This window comes from Festucalex cinctus, chromosome 2, assembly GCF_051991245.1.
Source record: "Festucalex cinctus isolate MCC-2025b chromosome 2, RoL_Fcin_1.0, whole genome shotgun sequence".
Lineage (NCBI taxonomy): Eukaryota > Metazoa > Chordata > Actinopteri > Syngnathiformes > Syngnathidae > Festucalex > Festucalex cinctus.
Window position 1 is genome coordinate 12505814 of NC_135412.1, and position 26214 is coordinate 12532027.

Genomic DNA, 26214 nt, shown 5'->3' on the forward strand with positions numbered 1-26214 from the left:
ATCCAATCTAGGTGGTTACATGAGAGTGGATCCCCCCCCACCAAAAAAATAAATAAATACAGAAATAAATACAAAGAAAAAAATCCTGTACCATCCCAATCCCGTGATTAAAGCTATAAGTTGACCCCCAACCCATAGAAAGCTCAGCGGAGTCCTAAAAAAAAAAGAAAAGAAAAAAAGTCTACTAACATTACTGCAGCTTACTGACGAGTTGTGACCGTCTCCTTCACTTCCATGTCTACCCATATGGCTGACTGCCACCATGTGGCCAAGGTGGGCAAACAAGAAAGAGTTGAACAATAATCATTGAATTGAAACAAATAAATGTGGCAGAAAATGTTTAATTATATACATATTCAATTTTATTTAAAAGTAATATAGCAATATGGGTTTGTGTGGATGCCTTTCAGAAGTGTTAAATAAGACCACTTTGTATGAGACTTACCATCAAATTTGTATTCACATTGATACTTTGAATTTCAACTGTGTCTGGGTTTGTCAACTCCTGACAGCGGCTTGCACTTGGCTGCTGCAAGTGAAGTTCAATTGAAGTTCATGTATTTTTTTTATTTTATTTTATTTTTTGTGATTCGACGTCAACTCTTTAAATTATTTAGCGACAATCGCTACCAGCTTCTGTAGCCCGAAAATAAGCCATCAAGCTCAACCAGGAATCTTCCTCTCTTCGAGCTGCAGTGAATGAAGGAAGAAGAGCTTAATTCATTACTGTGGTTACAGGTGTAATGGAGCCCAGCAGGACAAACAAGGCAGATGAAGCAGGTAGGACCGGTGCTGCTTCAAGCGAGACAGGCAGCCTGCGAAGCACTGGGAGTTATCGCATGACAACGAACAAAAGCAAAACAGCTAAAAGCACTATTTTAGCGCACATGCGATGCGCTTGACGTGAACAAAAGCAAAACAGCCAAAAGCACTCATTGGGTTACACCGGTGGAACAATGAGGCAGCAAAGATCAAATGAAGCGGATACAATGCAGGGTGAAGGCTGATGGCTTCTGATGGCTGTCAGGAAGACCATCAGACAGGCTCATTTCAACAGGACCTTGGTTGGCTTTTTTGTTGTTTCCCCTGGCATTGAAATGAAATATTGATTATGCAGGCAGCGACAATCAAGCATCCGGTTTTGTGCCACTGCATGCAATGGTAGACTGGGTACATCATCTGTCACGTTTTCACTATTTGGTGAGAAAATATTTGCTAGCTTAAGTAGAATGGTGGTTCTTAACCTTGTTGGAGGTACTGAACCTCACCAGTTTCCTATGCACATTCACCGAACCTTTCTTGATTGAAAAATAATATATGATTATTTTTCAAATTCTTAGATCGGTATAGGGTGAACAAAATGAACAGGGAGAGTAGCCTTTCATCCAATCTGGCGCTCTTCACCTTAAATACACCAAGCGTGTTCTTGTATTCCCCATCATGCATCTTAAAATGTGTTCCTTTAATTTTGCTAGATAGCAAGTTGTGCTGGACAAGAATTGCTCAACTTTGAATTGCAAATCATGCAGTTAGGCCCCTCACTCCCATTACTCAATTCAACTCAACTATATTTGTAGAGCACATTAAATGCAACCCAGGGGTAACAGATACAATGAAATCAGCAGAGGCCCCACAATTGAACCCTGTGGAACACCACACATGTGAATTCATAGTGCACATACTGTATTCAACCACCCACTTTCTTTTTTTTGCTTGATGTAGTATGAAGAAATTAAAATAATAAAGAAATCACACAATGTACCATCACAACAATCACAAGTTGACACCTGAGCGCATTATTGTTGCAGAAATAATTAAAAGCATGTATAAAATTTGTATTTAACTTTTTATTGAAATTTAAAAAGTTACTAAAATACTCATGTATATTTGAACAATAAAACTGAACTTTCAAATTTCAATCCTTGCTTTTCACATATATATATTTTTTAATGTGCACATAATAAATCATATGAAAATGTAAGCATTGTATAAGTTTATTGTGTTAACAATGACATGAATGAGATGCAAACTTACAATACCACTTTTTTTCAGACCAGTTTGACACCAGTATGAGTACTCAACCCTTGAGTAATCACTGATACCAAGTACCGATACCACCACTATGTTTGATATATAAAATGTCCCCCCTGAAAAGCAATGACTTACAATTAAAGAAAGACCTATAAATGCAAATATGGCATTTGTCCTTAAAATTTCATGAAATGAACAGCAATTTTCTGTTTTTGTATTTTCTAGTTTGTGATCATAAAATGGCCACTTCACAATACGATAATATGAAATAAGGCTGGGTATCGGCCTGATACTGCTATGTGTTATCGGCACTCGCACGTCCCTACTTCTATTTGGACGTTGTTTACTGTCAAATATTTTCAGTACCAACTGAAAAAAATATACTTGTCTTGTAATCTCCTGCTCCACTTCAGTTGGTGTTATTGGCAAATTCCGGAGTCATATTTGCATCGCCTCACCTCCATCAGACCGCATGTCTGTGTTCCACTACAGCATTGACTCCACTGTACTTTCAAGGGACTTTTTCTCACATCTGCGAGGCAAACTGCCTGCTGGCTAAAGTAATTAACCGGCACATCAGAAAACAGCCAAAATAGATTTCTCTGCAGGACAAAAATGTGTTAAGTTGCTGTTGTTTTTTAAACCACATGGTGAAAATGATAATCTATGAATGTGGAAAGGTGGTGAACTTCGCTCAGAGGCTTTGTGATTCATGGCTTGTACTTGAACAACTAAGCTGACAGAACCAAAGCAGCCTGTCAGGAGCTGACTCACTAAGGCTGGTTAGTTGTTATGCATATGAGTGTACTATATGAGCAAAAGTGCCACGACGCACCTCTTGAATCAGTCCACGTTGCTTTCGAACCCTCCCGCGATACTTGGTCCCTAAAAACATTCTCATAGAGTCGTCTAAAAAAAGAAGACCTCATGGTATCTCGCTGCCTTTGAGAGTGCTAATTGTTGTATTCTGCAGTGATGTGAACCGCTGCTTTTTTTGTTGAACCAAGAGAGTCATTCTTTCACAGCTTTCATCACAACACGGTTGTTACGCCCGGCTCGTCAAGGGGAAGGGAAGTAACACAATAGCAGGAAATAAAGGTAGATAAACACGGGGTCGACTTTAAGATCTGAGTAGTTTTAATTGACGTTTCAGGCAGGGGTTTGTCAAGGGAGTGAAAGTGGAAGGTGAACAACTAATAACCGTAGTTGACAGCACTGACAGAACGGAGGAGAAACAACAATAACCAAAATGGAAATAATACAAGTCTACACAAGAGCACAAAAATGGGTTACCCAGCTCACGGGTCTAGCGAGTGTCTCACACCAACAGCAAAAACGAAAGAGACACGAACGAGGCAAGCTGCACTGAGAAGTTCCAGCCGCCCCGAGGAGCGGCAATGCAGCGCTTTTTATTGTGGAGCAGTCCGGCCAGGTGGTAGTCGGCGATTGGCGGAGAGGGCTGGAGCTGCTCCACCGAGGGCGTAGGGGCGGACGACCACCGCCCAGGACGTCGCGCTGGCACAGTCGTCCAATCAGCGCGTCGCGCTGGCACAGTCGTCCAATCAGCGCATCGCGCTGGCACAGTCGTCTACTCCGGGTGTCGCGCTGGCGCATTCAACTGAAGTCCCATTATACGGGCACCAGCCGACACAAACACACACATACATACTAGGAGAGCGTAGCCGGCGGCGGGCCCGAGCCGCCAGCCGTAACACTCCCCCCCTTAAGATACTAGTCAAAGTACATCAAATAAACACCGTGCAACAAAACATACCTACAACCTGGACAGGGCATCAGCAAAACGTTTTCCGACCCCTTTTTATGGCGGATGGTGAGGTTGAAGTCCTGTACTAGCAACGCCCACCGCATAAGTCGTTGATTGTGGTTGTACATGTGTGACAAAAAAGACAAGTAGGTTATGATCGGTATGCACAGTAATCGGCGAAGAGCTGGACCCAGGGTATACCTCCAAGTGTTGGAGAGCGAGCAATAGAGACAGCAATAGAGACACCAAGCAAGGCGAACTCCATGCACTAAAACTATGTTTGGCCAATCCATTTTTCAATAGGTATTCAGCTTCTTTTTTCATAAGAAGGCGTTTGGTGGGATTTACCCGATAGGAACGTTGATGGATAGGTTTTGCATCCGGTACGTCGATATGTTTTGGGGGCGGGCCACTTTTGGCCGCTTCTATTTTGGGTTCGCGGGAATTATATTGTTTTAGCATTTTTATGTGGCATCTACGGGTTTTTCGTTTCCGGTCCGGCGTACTAATTACATAGTCAGTTTTATTAAGCTGTTGTTGCACCATGTAAGGACCGGAGAACTTTGCAGATAATGCGCTATTCGAAACAGGAAGTAACACGAGTACTTTATCACCTACCTTGAAACTACGGTTCACAGTTGTTCTGTCAAAACGACTTTTCATTTTTGACTGAACGTTTGCAAGGGAGGATTTGGCTATTTCGTTAGCCTTCAGGAGACGAGTGAATGTTGGAGATTCAGCCTGGATCCGGGATGCGGTCGTTGACTTTTTAGAATCAGGTATAAAATGGGATGAGTCAGACATGGTAGACGCAAAAATACTATCACACACATCAATATCAGGATTTTTCCGGGCTTGCGCGCGCGTGAGGGCACAGATGGGGTATAGTTCTGGGGGACCCTCATCGTTTCTTTGAGGCGAATTTACCACCTGCAGGGCTGGAGTAACTTTACCCCCGGCTATATCATTTCCCATTAACATTTGTATTCCCTCGATGGGCAACTCGGGACACACCGCAACTGGGAAAAATCCGGAAATGAGATCGGATTGTACGTGAATGAGGTGAACAGGCTGAGGAATATATCCCATCTCTATCCCTCGCAGTACCGTCCCATAACCACATGCTGACTCGGGAGAAAAAGGCAGTGCGCTGGCTAAAATAACTGATTGTGAACCCCCGGTATCTCTAAGAATATGGATGGGGCGCTGGTCAGAGGCTTTTCCCGAAAAAGAAACGAATCCCTGAAAAATAAATGGTTTAAAACAAGGGTCAGGATTTTTGGTGGCGTCGGGAACTAAGGTGCACGGGTCAGATTTAATCAACCCGACGCCTTTTGGGTTTAAAGCGGGCTGACCCACTTTACGTTTTAGCGCGGGGCAGAAAGCGATGACGTGCCCAGGTTTGTGGCAGTAATAACACTCTCGGTCAGTGTTTTTGACTCTATCGGCAGCGGGTTTCTCAGCAGAACCCGTAAATGGAACACGAGGTCTGTCAACATGAACATTAAATACATTTTTGTGTGTCAGAACAAACTCGTCGGCCAAAACAGCGGCTTCGGCGAGGGTTTTCACTTTTTGTTCGTTTAGGTATACCACAACCCGGTCAGGGAGATTTTTCTTAAAGTCCTCAAGCAAGATCAGCTCCCGTATAGTAGCGAGAGTATCGGCTTTGGCTGAGTAACACCACTTGTCAAAAAGGGTTCCCTTCTCCCTGGCAAACTCGACGTAGGTGCGGTTTGGGGCTTTTTTGTAGTTCCTAAATTTTTGACGGTAGGCTTCAGGTACTAGTTCATATGCGCGTAAAATAGTTGATTTCACCGTTTCGTAGCATAAGCTATCTTCCAGTGGCAATGCAGCAACCACTTCCTGGGCTTTTCCCTGTATTTTGCATTGTAACAAGAGAGGCCAAACTTCACGCGGCCACTGCAGGGCCGTTGCAATGCGCTCAAAAGCGAAAAAATACGAATCCACTTCGCTTTCTCTAAAAGCGGGCATGAGGGGAAGGTATTTGCCTACATCGAAAGCAGAGCAGGGTTGAGAGGTGGGAGGCGGTGCTGCAGCAGGACCGGGGCTTGCGAGGCCACGCTGAGCTTCAAGCTCCAGCCGTTTAAATTTAACAGCTTTATCCGCCTCAATTTCCATTCTCCGAACCTCCAACTCCAAATGGGCTTTTCTTGCACTCTCCCGTTCCTCGGCCTCTATTCTGAGGCGGGCTAGGCGCACTTTCAGCCGCGCCTCAGTAGACGAGTGGCCGGTTGTCCCACTGGATGAGCGGTCTAAACGAGAGCGAAGGAACGGTTGATCGGGCCGTCCATCACCCTCGGACTTCGCCTCAGCCATGGGGGGGCCCAGGACGGGCCTCGTACTGTCCTGAGGAGGTGTTGTGAACCCTGGGTTGGGTGGAGGGAGCGGTTCCTCTGCTGGCAAAGTGCCCAATTCCACCAACCCCTCCCTGACAAGAGCCTTCAATGCATCCTTTCGAATTTGGCTCGGAACAAAAATAGAAAAATGTTCTGCAATTTCTATCAGGTCCACTTTCCTACAATGGTGCAGATCCTCCATTGAGGGATTTAATATAAACTCTCTTAAATCAAAAGACGCCATCGTTGGCCTGTCTGGTTACAATTAATATATATATACACAATAATGTTTGTCCCCTACCCGGAAATTAAATCTACTATTATTATTGTCGCGGGAGTTTGGCTCCCGGACGAGCCCCCAATGTGTTACGCCCGGCTCGTCAAGGGGAAGGGAAGTAACACAATAGCAGGAAATAAAGGTAGATAAACACGGGGTCGACTTTAAGATCTGAGTAGTTTTAATTGACGTTTCAGGCAGGGGTTTGTCAAGGGAGTGAAAGTGGAAGGTGAACAACTAATAACCGTAGTTGACAGCACTGACAGAACGGAGGAGAAACAACAATAACCAAAATGGAAATAATACAAGTCTACACAAGAGCACAAAAATGGGTTACCCAGCTCACGGGTCTAGCGAGTGTCTCACACCAACAGCAAAAACGAAAGAGACACGAACGAGGCAAGCTGCACTGAGAAGTTCCAGCCGCCCCGAGGAGCGGCAATGCAGCGCTTTTTATTGTGGAGCAGTCCGGCCAGGTGGTAGTCGGCGATTGGCGGAGAGGGCTGGAGCTGCTCCACCGAGGGCGTAGGGGCGGACGACCACCGCCCAGGACGTCGCGCTGGCACAGTCGTCCAATCAGCGCGTCGCGCTGGCACAGTCGTCCAATCAGCGCATCGCGCTGGCACAGTCGTCTACTCCGGGTGTCGCGCTGGCGCATTCAACTGAAGTCCCATTATACGGGCACCAGCCGACACAAACACACACATACATACTAGGAGAGCGTAGCCGGCGGCGGGCCCGAGCCGCCAGCCGTAACAACGGTAATGATTGCTAAAACAAGCTTCAAAATATGTAATCTTACATATTCAATTCAGTTCTTTCCGACGTTCCAAATCTGCCCTTTTCTCACACTTATCCTTTGAGTCCTACTCGATTTCTTCACTTTTGCCCCCTAATTCGCAATACTTCTACCCTCCTCTTTCCAACTTTTGCTTTATTTCACAGCTATTAAACCAGGAAATTTCAATCAGGTTGCACAGCGTGAGTTTCTGCAAGGGCAGGGATATAGAGTGAACTTTTTTTTCTTTTCTTTTTTTTTTAATGCAGCAACCCTTTTTCTTTTCTCTCCTCCTCCATATCATCCGTCCTTTCTTCCCACCCAAACTCAACCTTGCCGCTTTGTTGTTTATGAGTCCATTCCTATTTCGTCCTCCAGAGGTGTTTGCCTGGTGGGTGGTGCAGTGCGCTTTTCTTCTTATGTGTTTGTTCACTGCTCACCTTTTGGTCTTCGCTGGGCCACAGTATATGCATTTCAATTTGCAGTTTGGCTTTACTAGCTCAGTGTTTTATATAAAAATGAGATCTTTATTTAGATATGAACATTAATTTAAATGGTAAGCAGTACAGATAATGGATGCTTGTTCGGATGAACAGGCACAAAATTTACACAGAAATACAAATATAGTCAGATAAACACAGTACATTCAAAAGTCAATGGCAAACTGTACTAAATAATAATTATATCAGATATTCAGCAGTGTTGTAGTCAACAAAATTTGACCTTTGACCTAAGAATTAACATCTCAGTCTAATTAACCTCTAAAAAGCTGAAGCGTTCTTGCTTCATCAGACACATATGAAGAAATGTGATTAATAAATTATCAATATGACTTTTAAAATGAGTTCAGAAACTTTAGAGAGATTCTGTAATTCGTTTAAAATTCCATTTAAATACTGCGATTGGCTGGCAACCAGTTCAGCCCCGCCTACTGCCCGAAGCCAGCTGGGATAGGCTCCAGCACCCCCGTGACCCTTGTGAGGAGTAAGCGGCTAAGAAAATGGATGCCATTTAAATAATAATAATTTCAGTGGTGTCTTGAAATAAAATTAATATCTCAAATAATCTATCCATCATTGAAATGAATGGAATTGTCATTAATCCATTACAGCGCCCCCAAACCCCCCACAATATTTTATAATAAAAAAAGAAGAAAAAGACTACATGTTGTAATTTCGAAAAAAAAAAAAAAAAAAGAAGAGAGAGAGAGAGACACACACAAATGACAAAATAAAATGAATGATACAGTATGATACAGACAAACAAAGAATCACACACAAAAAATCATTTCACATCCAAATCAGTAAGATTGAGGAAATTACCCATTAAAGACCCGCCATTGCTAACTTCAACTTTCACAGATACCAAATGAATCTCTTAACAGTAAGTGCGTTCTTCATACCAGGAAGTCATCCTGAAACGTTTTAAGCTGACATGTTGAATGAATTTATTCAGCATTAAAACATTATCTTGAATGGCATTGTGTTTTTGTTTTTTTGTTTTTGTTTTTTATGCAGCCAAACTGGAAGCGTATGACAGCAGGAGCCACGTCCCTTCTGGGTGCTTTTCTCCCATGTTCCCCACTCGCTCAAATTCTCCGTTTGCAATCTTTTTGTCGTGTCATCTCGCCTTAGAATCCATCTAAATATTTTTTAGACTTGTGCAGTATAGGAATTACCTCGAGTACAGTAAATGTACAACAAAAACATCCCCGCATACAGTATTACCTATAGCCTCTTTAATGATGTTTATGATTCCCTCGAGTTGCCTCGACTAGATTGTGAATCGCTTTTCTCTGTAGTTCTCCCAGAAGTGCTTGACGCTGTGAATAATGAATGGGATACATACTTATCCTATATAAAAGCTCAATATGTGTGAGTTGAAAATACGTGGCCACATGGACCCATCCATCATTAGACCTTTTACAAACGTCTTTCCATTGTGCTCATGCAGCTTTCACGAAGTTCCATAATCGGCATCACTGCTGCAAACATTGGGGAAACGGCTCGGTCCATCCCCGAGGCGCTTTGAAACACAACGAAGCAGGTCATGAGCACAGGAGTTTATGCAAGATGACAGATGTTGCACGTGGCCTGTATTGCTACCATAACGGCAATTCACTGGTGCCTTTCGATTCCAGTTTCAGTTGTTCACAGAATACGCTTGATCTCAAATTTAAAGTGGAAGTCAACACAAAACAAAATTTCTTGACAATAATATTTTCTATGCAGCCCCACTAGCCTGAACACGGCATTCTGATTAATATTGCATTTGTGGAATGTGAGTAAATTCAGCCATTTTCCCATTTGATGTCAACTGAAAATGGCATCAGTTGCTCAGGTAACGCCCATATCTCAGATTTTTGCTCATAATTGAAAGCGAGGCGGCACGGTAGTCGAGTGGTTAGCACGTCAGCTTCCCAGTTCTGAGGTCTCCGGTTCGAGTCCAGGCTCGGACCTTCCTGGGTGGAGTTTGCATGTTCTCCCTGTGCCCGCGTGGGTCTTCTCCGGGTACTCTGGTCTCCTCCCACATTCCAAAGACATGCATGGCAGGTTAATTGGGCGCTCCGAATTGTCCCGAGGTGTGCGTGTGAGTGTGGATGGTTGTTCGTCTCTGTGTGCCCTGCGATTGGCTGGCAACCAGTCCAGGGTGTCCCCCGCCTACTGCCCAGAGCCAGCTGAGATAGGCGCCAGCAGCCCCCGCGACCCTTGTGAGGAATAAGCGGTCAAGAAAATGGATGGATGGATGGATTGAAAGCGAAAAGTCAAGTCAAATCACTTGTATGTCAAGGCACCACTAGGTATGATTCCATCCACCTAATTTTATTTAGATTTTCAAGAATTATAAAATAAACCTAAACTCTAAAAATTAAAAAAGGGCCTAAAATTTGCAGGAAGAAATTAAAATATTTCTGGAATTAATAAACCAAGTGTATTATTTATTTACAGTTAGACGAGTGTCTTGTGGCAGAGAGATGCCCTCATATGATGTCATATCATGCTGCAGTCTCCTTTCCTCTCTATATTTGCAAACTAATGAATGGAAATGGGCATAAGTCTCATGTTTGTTTTGCACATTTTCAATAAAAAATAAAAAATAAAAAATTTGAAGCATTTGGATGGAAACCCCATTTCCACAATTTATTGTCTTAGCTAGAGCTGTCAAAATTCATCAATTAATTGACAAGTAATCGAATATCAAATTAATTGACAACTATTTTAATAATCAAGTAATTGTTTGGAGCCAGTTTCTAATTTAAAATTTTCCAAATCCTCTTATTTTAGCATATGAACAGTAATTGTTCACACTAGTCTTAAAGGGATACTTTACTTATTTAGCCATTTTTGTCAGTCAAACATTAATATTTTGCCTAGAATAAATTAGATATTTTCATTATTTTTCATGTACAATTACCGTATTTTCCGCACTATAAGGCACACCGCATTATAAGGCACACCTTCAATGAATGACATATTTTAAAACTTTTTCCATATATAAGGCGCTACAGCAGAGGCTGAAGTTACGTTATGCATCCATTAGATGGTGCTGCGCTAAAGGGAATGTCAACAAAACATTCAGATAGGTCAGTCAAACTTTATTAATAGATAACAAACCAGCTTTCTGACAACTCCATTCACTCCCAAAATGAATAAACAGCTGTTTTATTATTTTCTTTGAGGTAAAGTATTAGTATTAGCTAGCGATCCAAGATGGCGGGATCTTCTACGCAGTGAGACCTGTTGCGGCTCAATATTGATCCATATATAAGGCGCACTGGATTATAAGGCGTGTGGTCAGCTTTTGAAAAAATTGAAGGCTCTTAGGTGCGCCTTATAGTGCGGAAAATACGGTAGTACCTTTAAAAACACATTTTGCAACTTGCTGTCGACTGAAAACATCACATCACAAGGGCTCAGGTAACCAATCACAGCTCAGCTTGTGAATGTCACATGACCAAACCTAGAGACCAAACAGGTGAGTTGTGATTGGTTACCTGCAAAATGTGTTTCTAAACCTACTAATTGTACGTGGAAAATAAGGAAAGTATCAAAATAATTATCGACAAAATATTGACTTTTATTGCTATAATGAGCTAAATAAGTGAAGTATCCCTTTAACATTGCCTCGATACGGGATGTGGTGTGGAAAACAATGAGGGTTCTTTTTGGTGGCGATGATCCTCGGCGTTGTTAAGAGCAGCAGGGGGAGTCATGGGCTGATGGATGCAGCGCTCTCCACTTTACTGATGCACTGTGATCAATGCTGATGCGAGGAAGGAGATGGACAGCGAAGGAAGGAGATGTAATGTGCTGCCTCTGCAGATCGCTCTCGTTTTCTCCCCGGCTCTCTCTCCTCTGCTCTTTTTTGATTTAATCCTCTCCGCTCTACATGAGCTTCCCAGCCTGCCCGCTGAAGCGACTCGGATCTGCCTGCATATGCTGCACTCTTACTCTCGCCTTAACTAATATGACACAGTGTTTCCATGCCGAGCATATGCTTCGCAGGGCAACTTTCAGCAGATTACTAGATTAGAGATTAAACACAGAAAGTTTTGCGTGTGAGAGCATCTGTGTGCGGATGCGTGCGCGTATTCAAGCACATTCTGTTCCAGCTCATGTCCTTAAAAGGACACAAACATCATGTTTGTCTAGCTGTCAGGCCCGGCCTCTCATGTCTCCTAAATGTGGTTAAGAGGCTTTTATTTTTAGTCTTTTGCTGTTGTGAGTTAAATAAAACAGCAGTAATGCAGCTTTACTAATCCTCTCACACACGACTAATCCTTGCAGAACACCACTGTAAATACTCTGTGGGTTGCATTAAAGCACAAATCACTCAATCCCTCACTGAGTGTTTTATGCTTATTTTGGCTCTGATTAATTGAAATTTCGTTTCTTCTGTTTTTTTGGGGGGGGGGGTTTTAACCAGGAGAAAAACCTTCCACAAATAACTTTTCTTCCTTCTGGAGTATGTGTATATTGTATGCTAACCTGTCCAAATATAAAAAAAAAAAAAAAAAAAAATGGTTTAAATGTCATGCTAAGGTGGGAACTATCCAAGATGTCTTTCTTAAACGGCAGTTCTGCTGTAAAATTCAACATTTCAACCTGAAACAATGAGGCCAGACATTTCTTCTTAACTCATTGACTGGCAGCCATTTTGACTGAAGAAACCCCCTTTGCTCCCCGCTGTTTTACTGTATTTGGACTGATTTTTCCCACAGAATATTGTGTTCTAAGCTATAAAACATGGAACCTGCCAAAAGAAAGATTAGAGTATCTTCTTTCATCAGAAAAAAAAGTATATTTCTATGTTTCCGTTTTGCAGCAATTAGCATTAGAATATAGCTGAGTTTCATCATTATTCACACATCTGCTTAGAATTGTGGGGAAACAGCTTGTTTTTATCATGACCCTGCTGTCACCTGCTGGCTGTTTTTGTAATTACTACAATTTTTTACCCATTCTCTGCAGTTGAGAGGCTGCATCAAAGCCTTCTGTATGCTCAAAGATAAAAACAAAACAAAAACAAAAAAACGTATAAATACGTGTTTGGGACACATAGTACATTTGAAATAAAACGTATTTATACATATATATATGGGTTAAGATTGTAAACCTCGTCCATTTTCTACACTGATTGTCTTCTTCAGGGTCATGGGTGAGCTGAAGCTTAGCCCAGATGACGTTGCACCCTGGACTGTACGGCAGCCAGTCACAGGGGACATGTAGTTAAACATTCAATCTTAGATTGACATCTTTGGACAAATTTAAAGTCGTGAAGTCTTGTGTGTTTTTCGGAATGTGGGAGGAAGCACACGCAAGCATTAAACCTCCACACAGCAAGCCACCATGCTGTGCAAAGTTGTAACATTTGCTCATCTATTATTAAGTAATCGATACTGTGCAATTTCATTGAAATGCCCTTTTTCATTTTACATGTACACCATTATTTGACTTTTTCTGCAAATGACAGTTCTACTGCCTCATAAGTGAGGCTTATGACTTTCATGTTCATTGATTGTTCCTTGCTCAATAAGGGGCCAATCAGTCTCATCAAAAAAATAAGATAAATAAATAAATAAAATAAAATAAAAATAAAATAGAGCAGCAGGCAATAATATAATAAAATAGAGGCTTCCGAAGCCTTTGTGGCCTGCAACTTTACAGATAATACAATCACCATTGCTAGTAAAATAAAAGCAACATTAAAGTGTTTATAAAAAGAAAAGAAATTTGAAATGGAACCTTGCCTGGCTCCAGCTGCCGTAAGGGACAAAGCAAATGTTTTCCTGGTAACTTCCTAATCAGGCATGTGCACACATAGACCTCAGGTGGAGCTGAAGCAACTGCCATTTTGTCCTGTAATAAGAATAAGTGCCCTTTTTTAATTCAGTCATTAATAAAAATTAAATAAAATTACACCCTCTGTTATCATTTACTCCATATGGTTTTTGATATCTGACATTTATTTGAGACTTTTGGGAGAATTGTGTCACTGCTCTGTGTCACATATGGGCACACCTTTCCACTTCCACCATTATTTGTACTGCTTGATTGAAAAAGAATAACAATAAACAAACCTGATTATGTATAGACTAGAGGTGTTAGGCGATTAAAATTTTTAATCCGAATTAATCACATGACTTCAATAGTTAACTCACGATTTATTGCAAAATTTATATCTGTTCTATATCCATCCATCCATCCATCCATTTTCTTGACCGCCGCATATTCCTCACAAGGGTCGCGGGGGATGCTGGAGCCTATCTCAACTGGCAATGGGCAGTACGCGGGGTACACCCTGGACTGGTCGCCAGCCAATCGCAGGGCACACAGAGACGAACAACCATCCACTCACAAGCACACCTAGCGACAATTCGGAGCGCCCAATTAACCTGCCATGCATGTCTTTGGAATGTGGGAGGAGACCGGAGTACCCGGAGAAGACCCACGCGGGCACGGAGAGAACATGCAAACTCCACCCAGGAAGGCCGGAGCCTGGACTCAAACCCGAGTCCTCAGAACTGGGAGGCGGACGTGCTAACCACTCAGTCACCATGCTGCCATCTGTTCTATATATATATAATAAAATGTTCAATAATTTTTTTCATACTCCTGTTAACATAAAAGTGGAAAGAAATGTTAAACGTATAGAAATATGGCTCCTTTAGTCATTTATAGAGTAATTTCATATTCATAAAATTAAGATAAAAGTAAAAAGATGTTGATTTGTGTTGGTTTTTCTGCCACTAGATGGCATAATTGCATTTATAAGACGTTGGTGACAGCTCAGCGAATTTTCTAATCTTTAACATTAAGTAACTTGTGAAATTCTGCACATTTTTTAAATTGTAAAATACAACTAGACCTCAGTCTCCACAAAAATATGCATATTATTAAATTTATTACTGCTAAATTTTGACGTGGTCGTGCCTGCTTCGTTGAGACTGGGATTCCCCCTTTCCAAGTACGGTGTGGTCATTAATCACGTGTTAAAAAAAAAAATAGTGGAGGTAAAGGAACTTTAAATTACTCAAAATTAATGCGCTAATTTTGACACCCCTAGTGTAGACAGAAATATAATGCAGCTGTGTTTCGAGCGAACCAATCAAATATGTTAAACGTGAGTCCGCACATACAAGGAACCTTTTAAAGCGATTTTGATGAACATTGTAAGAAAGTTCATGAGTTTTTGTATGCATTTTTTTCTTCTTCTTTTTAGGCACTGATGTGGGCTTAGCCTGCATGGTGAAGACCATGGCCTTGATCTGGTCTATATGGAGTGATGATAAATAGAGAAAGTATAAATAAAATGCCATGAATTGATATCATTGGCTAGAGTTTGAAAACATGCTGCGGCAAGACCGTGCTGGTCCTTCACTTTCCTTCCCACAGAGTTGTAACGGCGACTAATCAGCCAGCGTCGCCTTCATCTCTCCTCCTCCTCTCCCCTTCTCATCTTTCCCCACCTCTGGCTCCGCTGCCGGCCGGCTGGCCGGCCGGCAAACACGCCGGGGCTTCTCTTTCGTTTGAGCGATGGCGCGAGAGAACGGGAGAGGCGCAGGAGGAGATGAGTGGAAGAACGTAATGATCTGTCCTGATGAAGCGGTGTGAGGGAAAGTGCTGATGCGAAGGAATCGCGCCTTTACGAATTGATGGGCTTAATGCACCAATCACAGAGCTCATCACATCATTAGTCAATGTTCAGTGGCCAATGGGGGTGCGTGAGATGACTTGGGATGAGATACGATTTTGTAGCATATTTGAAAATGCATTAATTAGACATGCCATATCAAACATGGAGACGGTTATATTGCTGTCAGTTGGGGTTGCCATTTGTTTTCTCAGATTAGATACAGGCATAAAGGAAACATGCTTGTTTTCCTGTGTGTTAGTTATTTTGTATAACCTCCACCGAGATGGAAAGTAATAGAATGGCTGCAGTAACAGCAGTGTGTGTATATGAACCAGAACAGCTCATTCCATTTCATGCGCTTTTGTCAAGGGAGGCCATAACGTTATCCAAATTGTGAAGAGTGCCGAGTCAGCATCATGCCACCCCAGCAGCTTAATGATGCTAAAGGGCTGAATTAAGTTTAACAGGAGGTGTTGTTGTACTTAACTAATTGTGTAAAGTAATTTTCCTTTCCTAAAAACAATGTCTGAATTGACATGGACTCCAATAACTTTAATAATGATGCTGTTTAACATAAGGCAACATTCTTATGGAGGTGCACCTCAGCAAAGAAGTGTTTTTAGTATTAGATGCTTTCTAAAAAGTAAAAACATTTGCCTGACTTCAGTGCCACCAAACAGTGACATAAAAAAGTATCAGCCCCAATTCTGATTTCTGATTACTGTGCCAACTATAAATTCTCCGATATGACAGTTAAAACAATCTGCACAGAAGAGTGGGCCAAAATTCCTCTACAGCAATGCAAACGACTCTTCTGCCATTTCAGTTATTGCTGCTAGGTTGGCACAGCCATTTATTACGTTGATGGTGCAATTACTTATTCACGTCGTCAGACAACTTTGGATTTTTCTTCCTTTAATAAATAAAATCAAAATTTAGACACTGCATTTTATATTTCCTTGGGTTATCGTCGTGAGAATCGAGAGGCTCTGAAAGAGGATGGAGACAAATCCTTTTTATGACACTGGAGACTTATGATGCAGCACTGGTGCAAAAAAAAAGATATTCAAGAATTTCAGCCATTAGAATATTCTTTAAATGTAATTTCTGAAAATACTATATATATATATATATATATATATATATATATATATATATATATATATATATATATATATATATATATATATATATATATATATATATATATATATATATATATATATATATATATATATATATATATATACACATATACATATACACACATACATATAAAATTTTATTTCTGTATATTCTCAACCAGTCGTTGAAATTCACCAAGGTTGAATCAAGGAAAGTGGACATTTTAGCTCTATTTTCAGGCATGTGCACTCGCCGTAATAACTGACGTATCATCATTTTTGTGCCAGAGTAAGTCTACTCTACCATGTTTGGGACCTCTTTTCACCTCTCTGGGCTTTCTGGTGGACAGAGATGACATGCACAAAATAAATCAATCAATTAATAAAAAAAAAAAATAAAAAAAATAAAAACAGACTCAGATTTAAGACTCACAAAAACCGGGTCTAACTTGGGGTGCAGGTGTTGTATCGTGATTTTGGTGGATTTGATGGAGGCACAGGCAGAAAGATTTGTCTCTACACGGACGTGCGCGATCGATCTTGTATCTCATTCATAAATAACAACTGCGTCGGACAATCCGTCTGAGGGCCCCTAATTTGTTACGTTTTGACTTGTTTTCCGAAAGCATTAAAAACTGATTAGCAATTATGTTATCAAGCTAACGCTACGCTTCCAACAATTATAGGAAGAGCCTTTTCTATCCCAGCCTGATTGTGCCCCTGTGCAGAAATATTGCCACGTGCTTATAACATAAAAATTGTCCCCACCTCAAGTCAACCTCAAAAATCTCCAATAATCCCTGACATTAGCCACTTTAGCTGTTTACAGATGCCAGTGTGAACGCTGTGTTGAGTGGCAGTGTGCATTGTAGCATATGGGACTGTCCAATCTTTCACGCAGCGTAAGCAGGATGATAGCAAGCCATTTATCTCGATCTGCAAAATGACACCTCCACAACAGGGTGACATAAACAACAACAATAACTCATCCTCACACACACGCACCCACACGCACACACCCACAGACAGTTTATATATTTATATATACACACATGCACACTAACACAGCTACTACAGTGAAATACACGCCGCTTGACGTTTACGAGTGTCCGTCCTCATTCCTTTGACATGAAGAGAATCCACACAGAATGTAATGCTCATCAACATGCCTGCTGTGCTATCGATCTTTCTTCTCCATTCTTGCCCTGGCAAAGGGAACCAGGAGGAGGTAGAAGAGGCTGCTTGTTATGAAGACATTCATTTTACATTTGCTATCCCCAGAATGACACACAAGAACAAAAAGGAGGCTTGATGGTATAGAATAGAAGCGCTAAAAAAAAAGGCAAAAAATAATGTCTGGTTGGAAAGCGCTGTAGAAGGATGAAGCGGATGAAACGCTGGGAAGGTTTCAAAATCTTCCAACCATGCGGGAGGGAGAGGAGAGGAGGAGGGAGGTGGAAAAATGAGGGGAGATGGAAATGCCTGGAGCGCTTGTAGAAAAGTCACCTCCAGTCAGGAATTAGCAATTAACACAAGGTTTCAAACATGAAGAGCTGGACCACACACGCACACGCGCACACGAAGGTTAATGCCTCACTGGTAATGTTGTGTTAATACATCTGAGCATATTAACATTTTATATGCAATTGGCCGCCCTAGCATTTCGCCTGCAGTTCAAATTAGCGCACAATGGTGTGCTGGTAGCGATGGTGGCGGCGGGCCTTGTAATATGTCAGGACACACCATGTGCCGCCCGATGCGTCCTGTCGCCGGAGCTCATACCTGCCACGATGATGGCAACGTTGCTTTATTGGGGAGTGGAGACAATGGAACATCAGCTGCATGTTGTTTGAGCATGTGATGTGTACATGGAATTGTGTTAGTATGCACTGTTCTCTCTCAGTGAATGCATAATGTGAATTTTCTCAGAAAATGTTTAATAAAAGAAAGCATTTCTTGCCATTCTACAAGAAAATGATAACTGGTCCTGATTATGTGCGTGCGTTCAGTGGTCTATTCAGCTCTTCCGTCTTCGTCTTCCACATGGGGGTCTCTGGAGTTATATTACCGGAGGAACGTTAGTGTGTCAGTCTCCTTTAGAGGTTGCAAATGGTAAACGTATTCATGCGCACGACTCGTATGCATCAGGAATTTATTGGGGAGTGAATTTGTGTTGTTCTAAGTAGCCTGTGCCCAGTTTTCAAATAAAAATAATGTGTACAATATAAAGTGGAATGTAAAAAACACACAAGGCAGAGGAGAACATGTAAACGAGCATTAGACCTGGCCGGGTGCCGAAAACATTGATGTGGGAAATGAAGGAGTGTTCCAATGTGTACTCCTCCCCTTTTTCTCTGCGCTAATTTTCTTGGCAGGCACCATAACAGAATTTTAATTTGCCTGGTGTTTACAATTCATAACGGATGGTCCCTTCTCAGTGGAATGTAATCTAATTATTAGCATAAATGCATGGTCGTACACGGACTGATGGGAACTCACACACGCGCGGGCGCTGCGATACGTACGATGTAATCTAATTAACTGAGCAAGTGTTTTAAACTCGTGCCCCATCTCATAGCACCCCGTGTGAACACAATAAAGCAAATTTAGTATCTGCCCCACCTGTACTGTTTGTTCTATATGTGACTTAAGGTCCATACCTCATTATATTCTTTTTAATTACACTGTCATTCTAAGCATTTTTTGCTTTTATTTGAGATGAGAGAGAGAGAGAGAGAGAGAGAGAGAGAGAGAGAGAGAGAGAGAGAGAGAGAGAGAGAGAGAGAGAGAGAGAGAGAGAGATGATGGCAGAGCTCAACTCAGCTCACAACAAGCAGCAGTTTGACAGAAAGTGAACAAATATAAAAAAAGAAAAGAAAAAGTCTTCAAGCCATTTAATGTAACACCCAGTTGAAGTTTAATGTCAATCTAAACATTAAAGAGAATTACACGTGTATTTAAAACTGCTAGCTTTATGCTAACACATAATGGGAAATGCCTTAGCGCGCTAATGACTAGCATGTGGTGGTGTAACACTTTAAGGAACAGAACTGTGAAGCATCACATTGACAGACAATATAACAACACTAACAGACGTTATCGTCTTCATCCCCTGTGAAAAATGACTACTTTTACTGAAAATTACCTTGTTTTTACAGTAGTTTTGCAACATTTTTTTTTGTTTCCCTCATGACCGCAGTAGACTGCCGCCTCGTGGCCAAGTCAAACACGCCAAGAATGAGAAATCACGCTAAATAAAATATGTTGCAAACATGATTTAATTCTTTACATTCCAATGGTATTCTAAGTATGATTCCAATTATGTTATTGCTAGCTATATCTTTCATAAAGTAGTCAGGGAAGGTACAGAAACTAAACATCCCACCCGCCCCCACACACGAATATATTCTTCAGGCGCAAGGTCATCGTGGATCAAAAATTCGGGGAAAAGAAAAGTATGAAGAAGGAAGACAAGATTGTTGTATGAAGTCTTCTTTGGCTCTGTCAAACAGATCGATTGGTGGGTCAAATCAGGGACAGAAGAAGAGCAGTCGGAAGTGGGAGTCAAAAGGAGTACCAGCAAGCACAAATTTGCATACACAACAGCTTTACCATTACAGATTCACAATAGGAAAATACTATGAACTATAACAAAATATCATTTGTAGTTTATTTGAAAACACATCAAACAACAAAAGCACTGTTGGTATATAATCCTGAACAGTTATGTTATATCGCCAGTGATAGCAAAAAGAAATCTGTTAGTCTGTACAGTAAGTTGTGTTGTCTGAAAGCTGTGGAGACAACCCCACGGACAAAAAAAAAAGAGATAAAAAGAAAAACATGCCTCATCAAAAGTGTGAAAGAGATGAAAAGATGATTTCAGGTCTGAGGTGAACGATAATTTTCGCTACCCTGCTGGGTAAGTGCAGGACACAGTGGTGGCAACATGGTGCTTTGGACGGAGAAATCGTGTCATTTATGAAATAGCAGCACAAGAAGATGATAAAGATGAGTTGGAGGAAAGTAATACAACTAGATTGTAACGTGTTTGTCAGACGCAAGCAACATCTTGAATGTGTTTTTGTAGTTCTATAGATTGTAGCTTTGTGACTGGGAAATAAATGGCGGCGGCATGGCTCAGTGGTAGAGTGGTCTTATCCCATCCGTGAGGTTGTGGGTTCAAGCCTCATCGCGCTGAGTGTCCTTCAGCAAGACACTGAACCCGGATTTGCTCCCAGTGGAGCTGGCGGCACCTTGCATGGCAGCAGCCGACCACTGGTGTGAATGGGTGAATGTGAGGCATTGTAAATAGCAGACGTGTATGGCGTGGCATAGCTTAGTGTTAGAGTGGTTGTCTCCCAACCCAGCAGTTGTAGGTTCGATCCCTGGCCATTGTGGCCATGTCAAAGTGTCCTTGTGCAAGATGCTGAACCTCCTGATGCATTATCACAGGTGAAAGTATTAAAGCGCTTTGAGTACCTAAGGTAGAAAAGACATACAAGTGGAAGCCCAATTTTGTTGTTGAAAATACAATATTCTGAAACTAATGCTGAGGTCGTATAAAGCTGCTATTTTCTTGTATTTGTACAAATGAAAATGTTTGCACAGCTTTTGTAAGATGATGTTTTAATATTCATCCTTTAGAATATGATAGTTGCAAGGTCCCAATGGTAGGGACAGATCAGGCATCAATGCACTCAATGCAATGTTTGCTGTACAGAAAATACATCTTTCTATGAGTTTAAAAGATCAGAGCCACGGAAAGAGAGACTTTGTGACTGAAAGGATGACAACGGCACAAACTAAATCATTTGGAATCATTTATAATTGGAACTGTCCAGCTGATTCACCATCTGACAATAGAGCATGTGACTGCAATTCTTTTACAATACATCCCACATTGAAGTCATTTACGGTCACCATATTAGCAAATGTAATTCTACTGAAATTCACTTTCACATTCCCCCAGTAAAATTGGCCCTCCAGTGAATTATAGAGAGTTAATAATCTCTGCATGTACTGAGCTCAAATATGGTCCTCTGTGAGTGTACGCTTGCTCAAGGCCAAGGTATTTACTCTGTTTTGATTTTTAGTATAGCCACATGTGCACCAACAGGATTGTCAAGTCTGCAAGGAAAATGGAATGCAAATGAGATGCCAATTAGAATAATACAAAAAGAAAGGGAGCGGGGATTAGCAAGTATCAAACAAGACTAACTTGTTTCAATGAACGGGAATAAAGATCCAGGATATCGTGAATTACGCACAGCCTACTGTTCTGTACAAGATGATGAAGTTAATGGGCCGATACCCTTTAGATTACCAAATTCTATGAGTAAGACAACAGTGTAGCGGTGTCTTGAGATACGAGTGGGCCAACTCACAAGTTTTTCAAGATGAGCCATCGTTTGGCTGATTTTTTGCTTTGACTTGAGAGTAACAATTTGAGATACGAGCACTGTATGGTGGAAGTGAACTCAATTAACTCATTTACTCCCAATAACGTATAAATACGTTTTTTTTAATGTTCTAAGTGTCCCAAAGACGTATTTATACGTTTTTTTTGTTTTTGTTTTTTTATGCTAGAGCATACAGAAGGCTTTGATGCAGCCTCTCAACTGCAAAGAACGGTTGCAGAAATGGTAGTTATTACACAAATGGCCAGCAGGTGGCAGCAGAGCAAAAGAGATGTAGGGCCATGTAGAAAAAAAGCTCAATTACTTACAATTTTAAATAGATTTGTGAAAACAGATGAAACTTAGCTCTCTTCTAATGCTAATTGCTGCAAAACGGAAACAGATAGAAACATACTTTTTTTTTTTTTTTCCTGACGAAAGGGGAGACTTTAATATTTCTTTTGTTGGGTTCCATGCTTTTATAGCAATAGAACACAATATTCTGTTGGCCTTGCAAAATCAGTCAAAATCCAGTAAAACACCCGGGAGCGAACGGGACTGCTTCTGTGAAAATGGCTGGGAGTGAATGAGTTTTAATCTCACTTCACAACGAACATTTATTTATTTATTTATTTATTTATTTTTCTGTTACCATCGATCATATACAACCAGTCATATGGAGTAACTCCAAAATAGCTATAGTATGATTTTGTGGCAAATGTTTGGCAGTCTGCCTTTGGTTTGAAGCGGCAACGAGTGTAGTTTTAAATTCAAGCTCCTAAATCATTGAGGCACAACATTACCTTGTAAAAACATCAATGACTTTTGTTAGTCTTCATTTATGTGACTTGGCTTCTCTCTCACACACACAAAAATACATAAATACTAAATAAATAAATACATAAATAAATGAAAATACCACTGGCTACTGTATCAGCATGCCTAAAAAATTGAATTAAGTTACAATATTAAAAAAAGACATTGTTTTTATGATTACAGTGATTAAGCCATACCCAGACCATCTGATGTCACCATTCGTTTGTGAATATAAAAACATTTACAGCTAATTCGTATGGGGACATCATTTTTTAGGAGACACGGGGCAGCATTGGGAACAGTAAAAACAAGGTATTAATGGCATGCATAATTAATTGACTATAATTATCTCTAAATTAAATATATAAAAGGTCACATTGTAAACAAAAGTGATCCTGTGGGGGTCATTAGTGTGTGGATCCAGAGAGAAGGTCACGGCGATCACGAAGGTTCTTCCTCAATGGATATTTAATGTCACCATCTGATTTGAACAACATTCCACACAGTTATTATTTTTGTTGTTTGCAGCTTGTTAGGTGGTAATGGTTACAGTATATATAGTGCAGATGTTCGACTTGCTTTTATTGAACAGCTCCCAAATCAATCAAAAGTTTTAGCCCACTGCTGGCAAAAGTCAAATCTGGAATAAATGAGAAGAAAATGTACTTTGACACACATTTCTCATTATGCAACTTTTCACATCTCTGCTCAACTGTGCAACATTTTAATATCGAGCCTTTCACTTCATTTGACCTTGCATTTAATTACACTAAGTGTGATTCTTTGTCTCATTCGTATTGCTTCATTGTGATCATAAAGGTTGAAACATAACTATGAAAACATTACACCTGTGTACTGACAGGATGGCAATGTCTCTCATACTGTATGGCTTTGTTTGTCCTTGAGCACTTGCATGTGTTATATAAAAGGCCATGTACTGAAATGGACTGTAATACTTTGTTCCTGACTCAACATCGGGTGCATACAATGAACACGTTTACAAGAACTAAAATGTCCTCCAAATACAAAATGATATCATATACTACTTTCCTTTCAATGCATGAGTCACATTGTTTGCAATATGCATTGTTGCTTACGTGTGTCGCGCCAACTAAAGATCGATGTGGTGAGACCGACCGAGTGTGTCTGTGTCCTGCAGTGCATGTGAAGGCAGGGACGTGCGAGGTGATCGCCGCCCATCGCTGCTGCAACAAGAACAAGATTGAGGAGCGATCTCAAACCGTCAAATGTTCCTGCTTCCCTGGACAGGTTGCTGGCACCACTCGGGCCATGCCCTCTTGTGTCGATGGTACGTATACCAATTGCTTGCGTTATCTTCTGTTTCGTGCCTGTTGGAGGGTTTAGACAGAGAAACAACGATAGGTTACCAACAAATCACTACTTAATTACGGTATATATTTCATTCAGTTCTCCCTAATTAAAAACGACATTTCAGATATCCACAACTTCTGTACTTTTATGCTTGCGGGTCTTCTGCTCCATTTTCCAGTGACTTCCTGTGGCTGCACTACAGCGTCACTTTAGACTTGGCATGTACAGCCTTTCAGAGACTTTAGTGACTTTTTTTGGACACACAAATTTCTTGAACTGATTCCATGTTTCTAAGATTTTTTTTTTTTCGTTTCCACGTGGACATGGACTAAATCCAATCAGAACAAAGTGGTCAAAAAAAGAGACATGACACATGTCAGACATGTTGAATAAACTGTAAATACCCGGAACTGTAATTATAACTAGTCAAGCTGGAATTACAGATATCTATGATTCAGTTTTACATATCCACAATTCCCAGCGACTATCTGCAACTGAATTGTAGTATCAATGAAGAGAAACGCCATAGACATGAATTTATTAAAAAAAATAAAAATAAAAAAGATGCCATTTGTTCAACGCAAAATGACAATGCAGATATCTGCTAATCAATTTTGACTAGGCTAAAGTCTAAGCCTGAATTTGTTGTTCCCATACATCCATTTTGTGGCAAAAATAACTGTACTATAATATATATATATATATATATATATATATATATATATATATATATATATATATATATATATATATATATATATATATATATATTAAACTGCTTGTTGCTGTTTACATCTTATTAAATTATGCATTGCATTTTATGTTTTCCACTAAATCTCTTGAATAGAGATTACAAAAGACTGAACTTGTTCTGCGGGTAAATGCACATTTATAATTTTAGCCATATTCGCTAGGCAATACTTACTACTTACGTATATAGATGAACAACAGAATAAGATACTTAATGCACACCATGAGTCTAAACATGAAGCCAATACTGGTTGGAATTGGTTAATTTATCTGATGAAGTCTCGTGGTGGTAATTAAAACGGAATAAATCTGTATTGTGCAAAACAGTCAACATTGTTCTCATAAAAGAGACCCACGTAATGCTCCACGTGCTTCATTATGATCTTTACTTTTTTCACTCTCCTGTTTGGGGTTGGTCAAAAGTGTTATTTGTCCTTATTCAGTTTTACAGGGAGCCAAAGGAAGCTGTGCACTTTAATCATTTTTTTTGTTTTATTCTGCATTTCAGAGCACTGCTAATAATTCTAATCCCAAGAGATGGAGCGTAAAGTGCATTTAAAATCCGCCTTTCTCCTTTTCCTGTGTCTGCAAAATCAATATTGCTCGCTGTGCGCAGCTACGGATGGCGCTTGATGAAATCCCAGATCACAGTCTCTGAGCTTGCATGTTTGTTGCTCCTTTCAGAATGCAGCAGATAAAGTTTATGAGTGAATCAGCTAAACATATCCAAACAATCCAACTTTAGGTTTCATCTCCCTTTAAAGACATTTACATTTTAGGATGATGCATCATAAATATGGGAAGAGAGCTGAGACTATAACTTCTAAATGAAGCAGACATGGAGCAGCATAGCTTTATTGTGGCTTTATGATACATATAAAATTCAACTGTTCACTTGCTGGGAGGATTTCCACAAATTCCCCCACAACACCTCTTAATGGAGAAAAAAAAAAACTGTTATGCCATTTAATTGAAACATTAATCAATCAGTTGCATTTTTAGCACTTTATTCACTGCTGAGGCATTAATATCAGGGTTAATCCGAACCCTTAATGCATCTGTAAAGTGAGAATAAATGTGTTCTAATATTGACACACCACAGAGAAAAAAAGTGTTAACCTTGCCAAATTTGAATAATTAAAATAATCGCCATGTGTACCGGTAAAAAACAAACAAACAAAAAAAACAATCAAGACATTGTTGTCATGAATCTGGAGAACCAATAATGCAAACAAATGAAACTACTCATGCTTTTCTCCAAACTGCATCATGGAGCCACCCAATTAAACAAAAAAATAAAATAAATTGGTGAAAAATAGTTAAAATTGTGGTTTTTAATTGACTGATACATAGTTTTGTATAGGTGCACAATTGAGCAATTATCTTCAAGCATTTGTACTTTATTTAGAAACACATCTGAATTTACATTACTAGGTGTTAAACAAT

General features: G+C 40.4%; 1 protein-coding gene across 1 annotated transcript in view; it reads left to right on the forward strand.

Annotated features, from left to right (window-relative positions):
- The window catches only part of LOC144014952 (chemokine-like protein TAFA-2), an 87884-nt gene that overhangs the window by 52412 nt on the left and 9258 nt on the right, over positions 1-26214 (forward strand). Inside the window, exon 3 of the mRNA XM_077515249.1 lies at positions 23846-23995. Within this exon, the coding sequence (XP_077371375.1) occupies positions 23846-23995 (150 nt within the window). The remainder of the gene's footprint in view (positions 1-23845; positions 23996-26214) is intronic.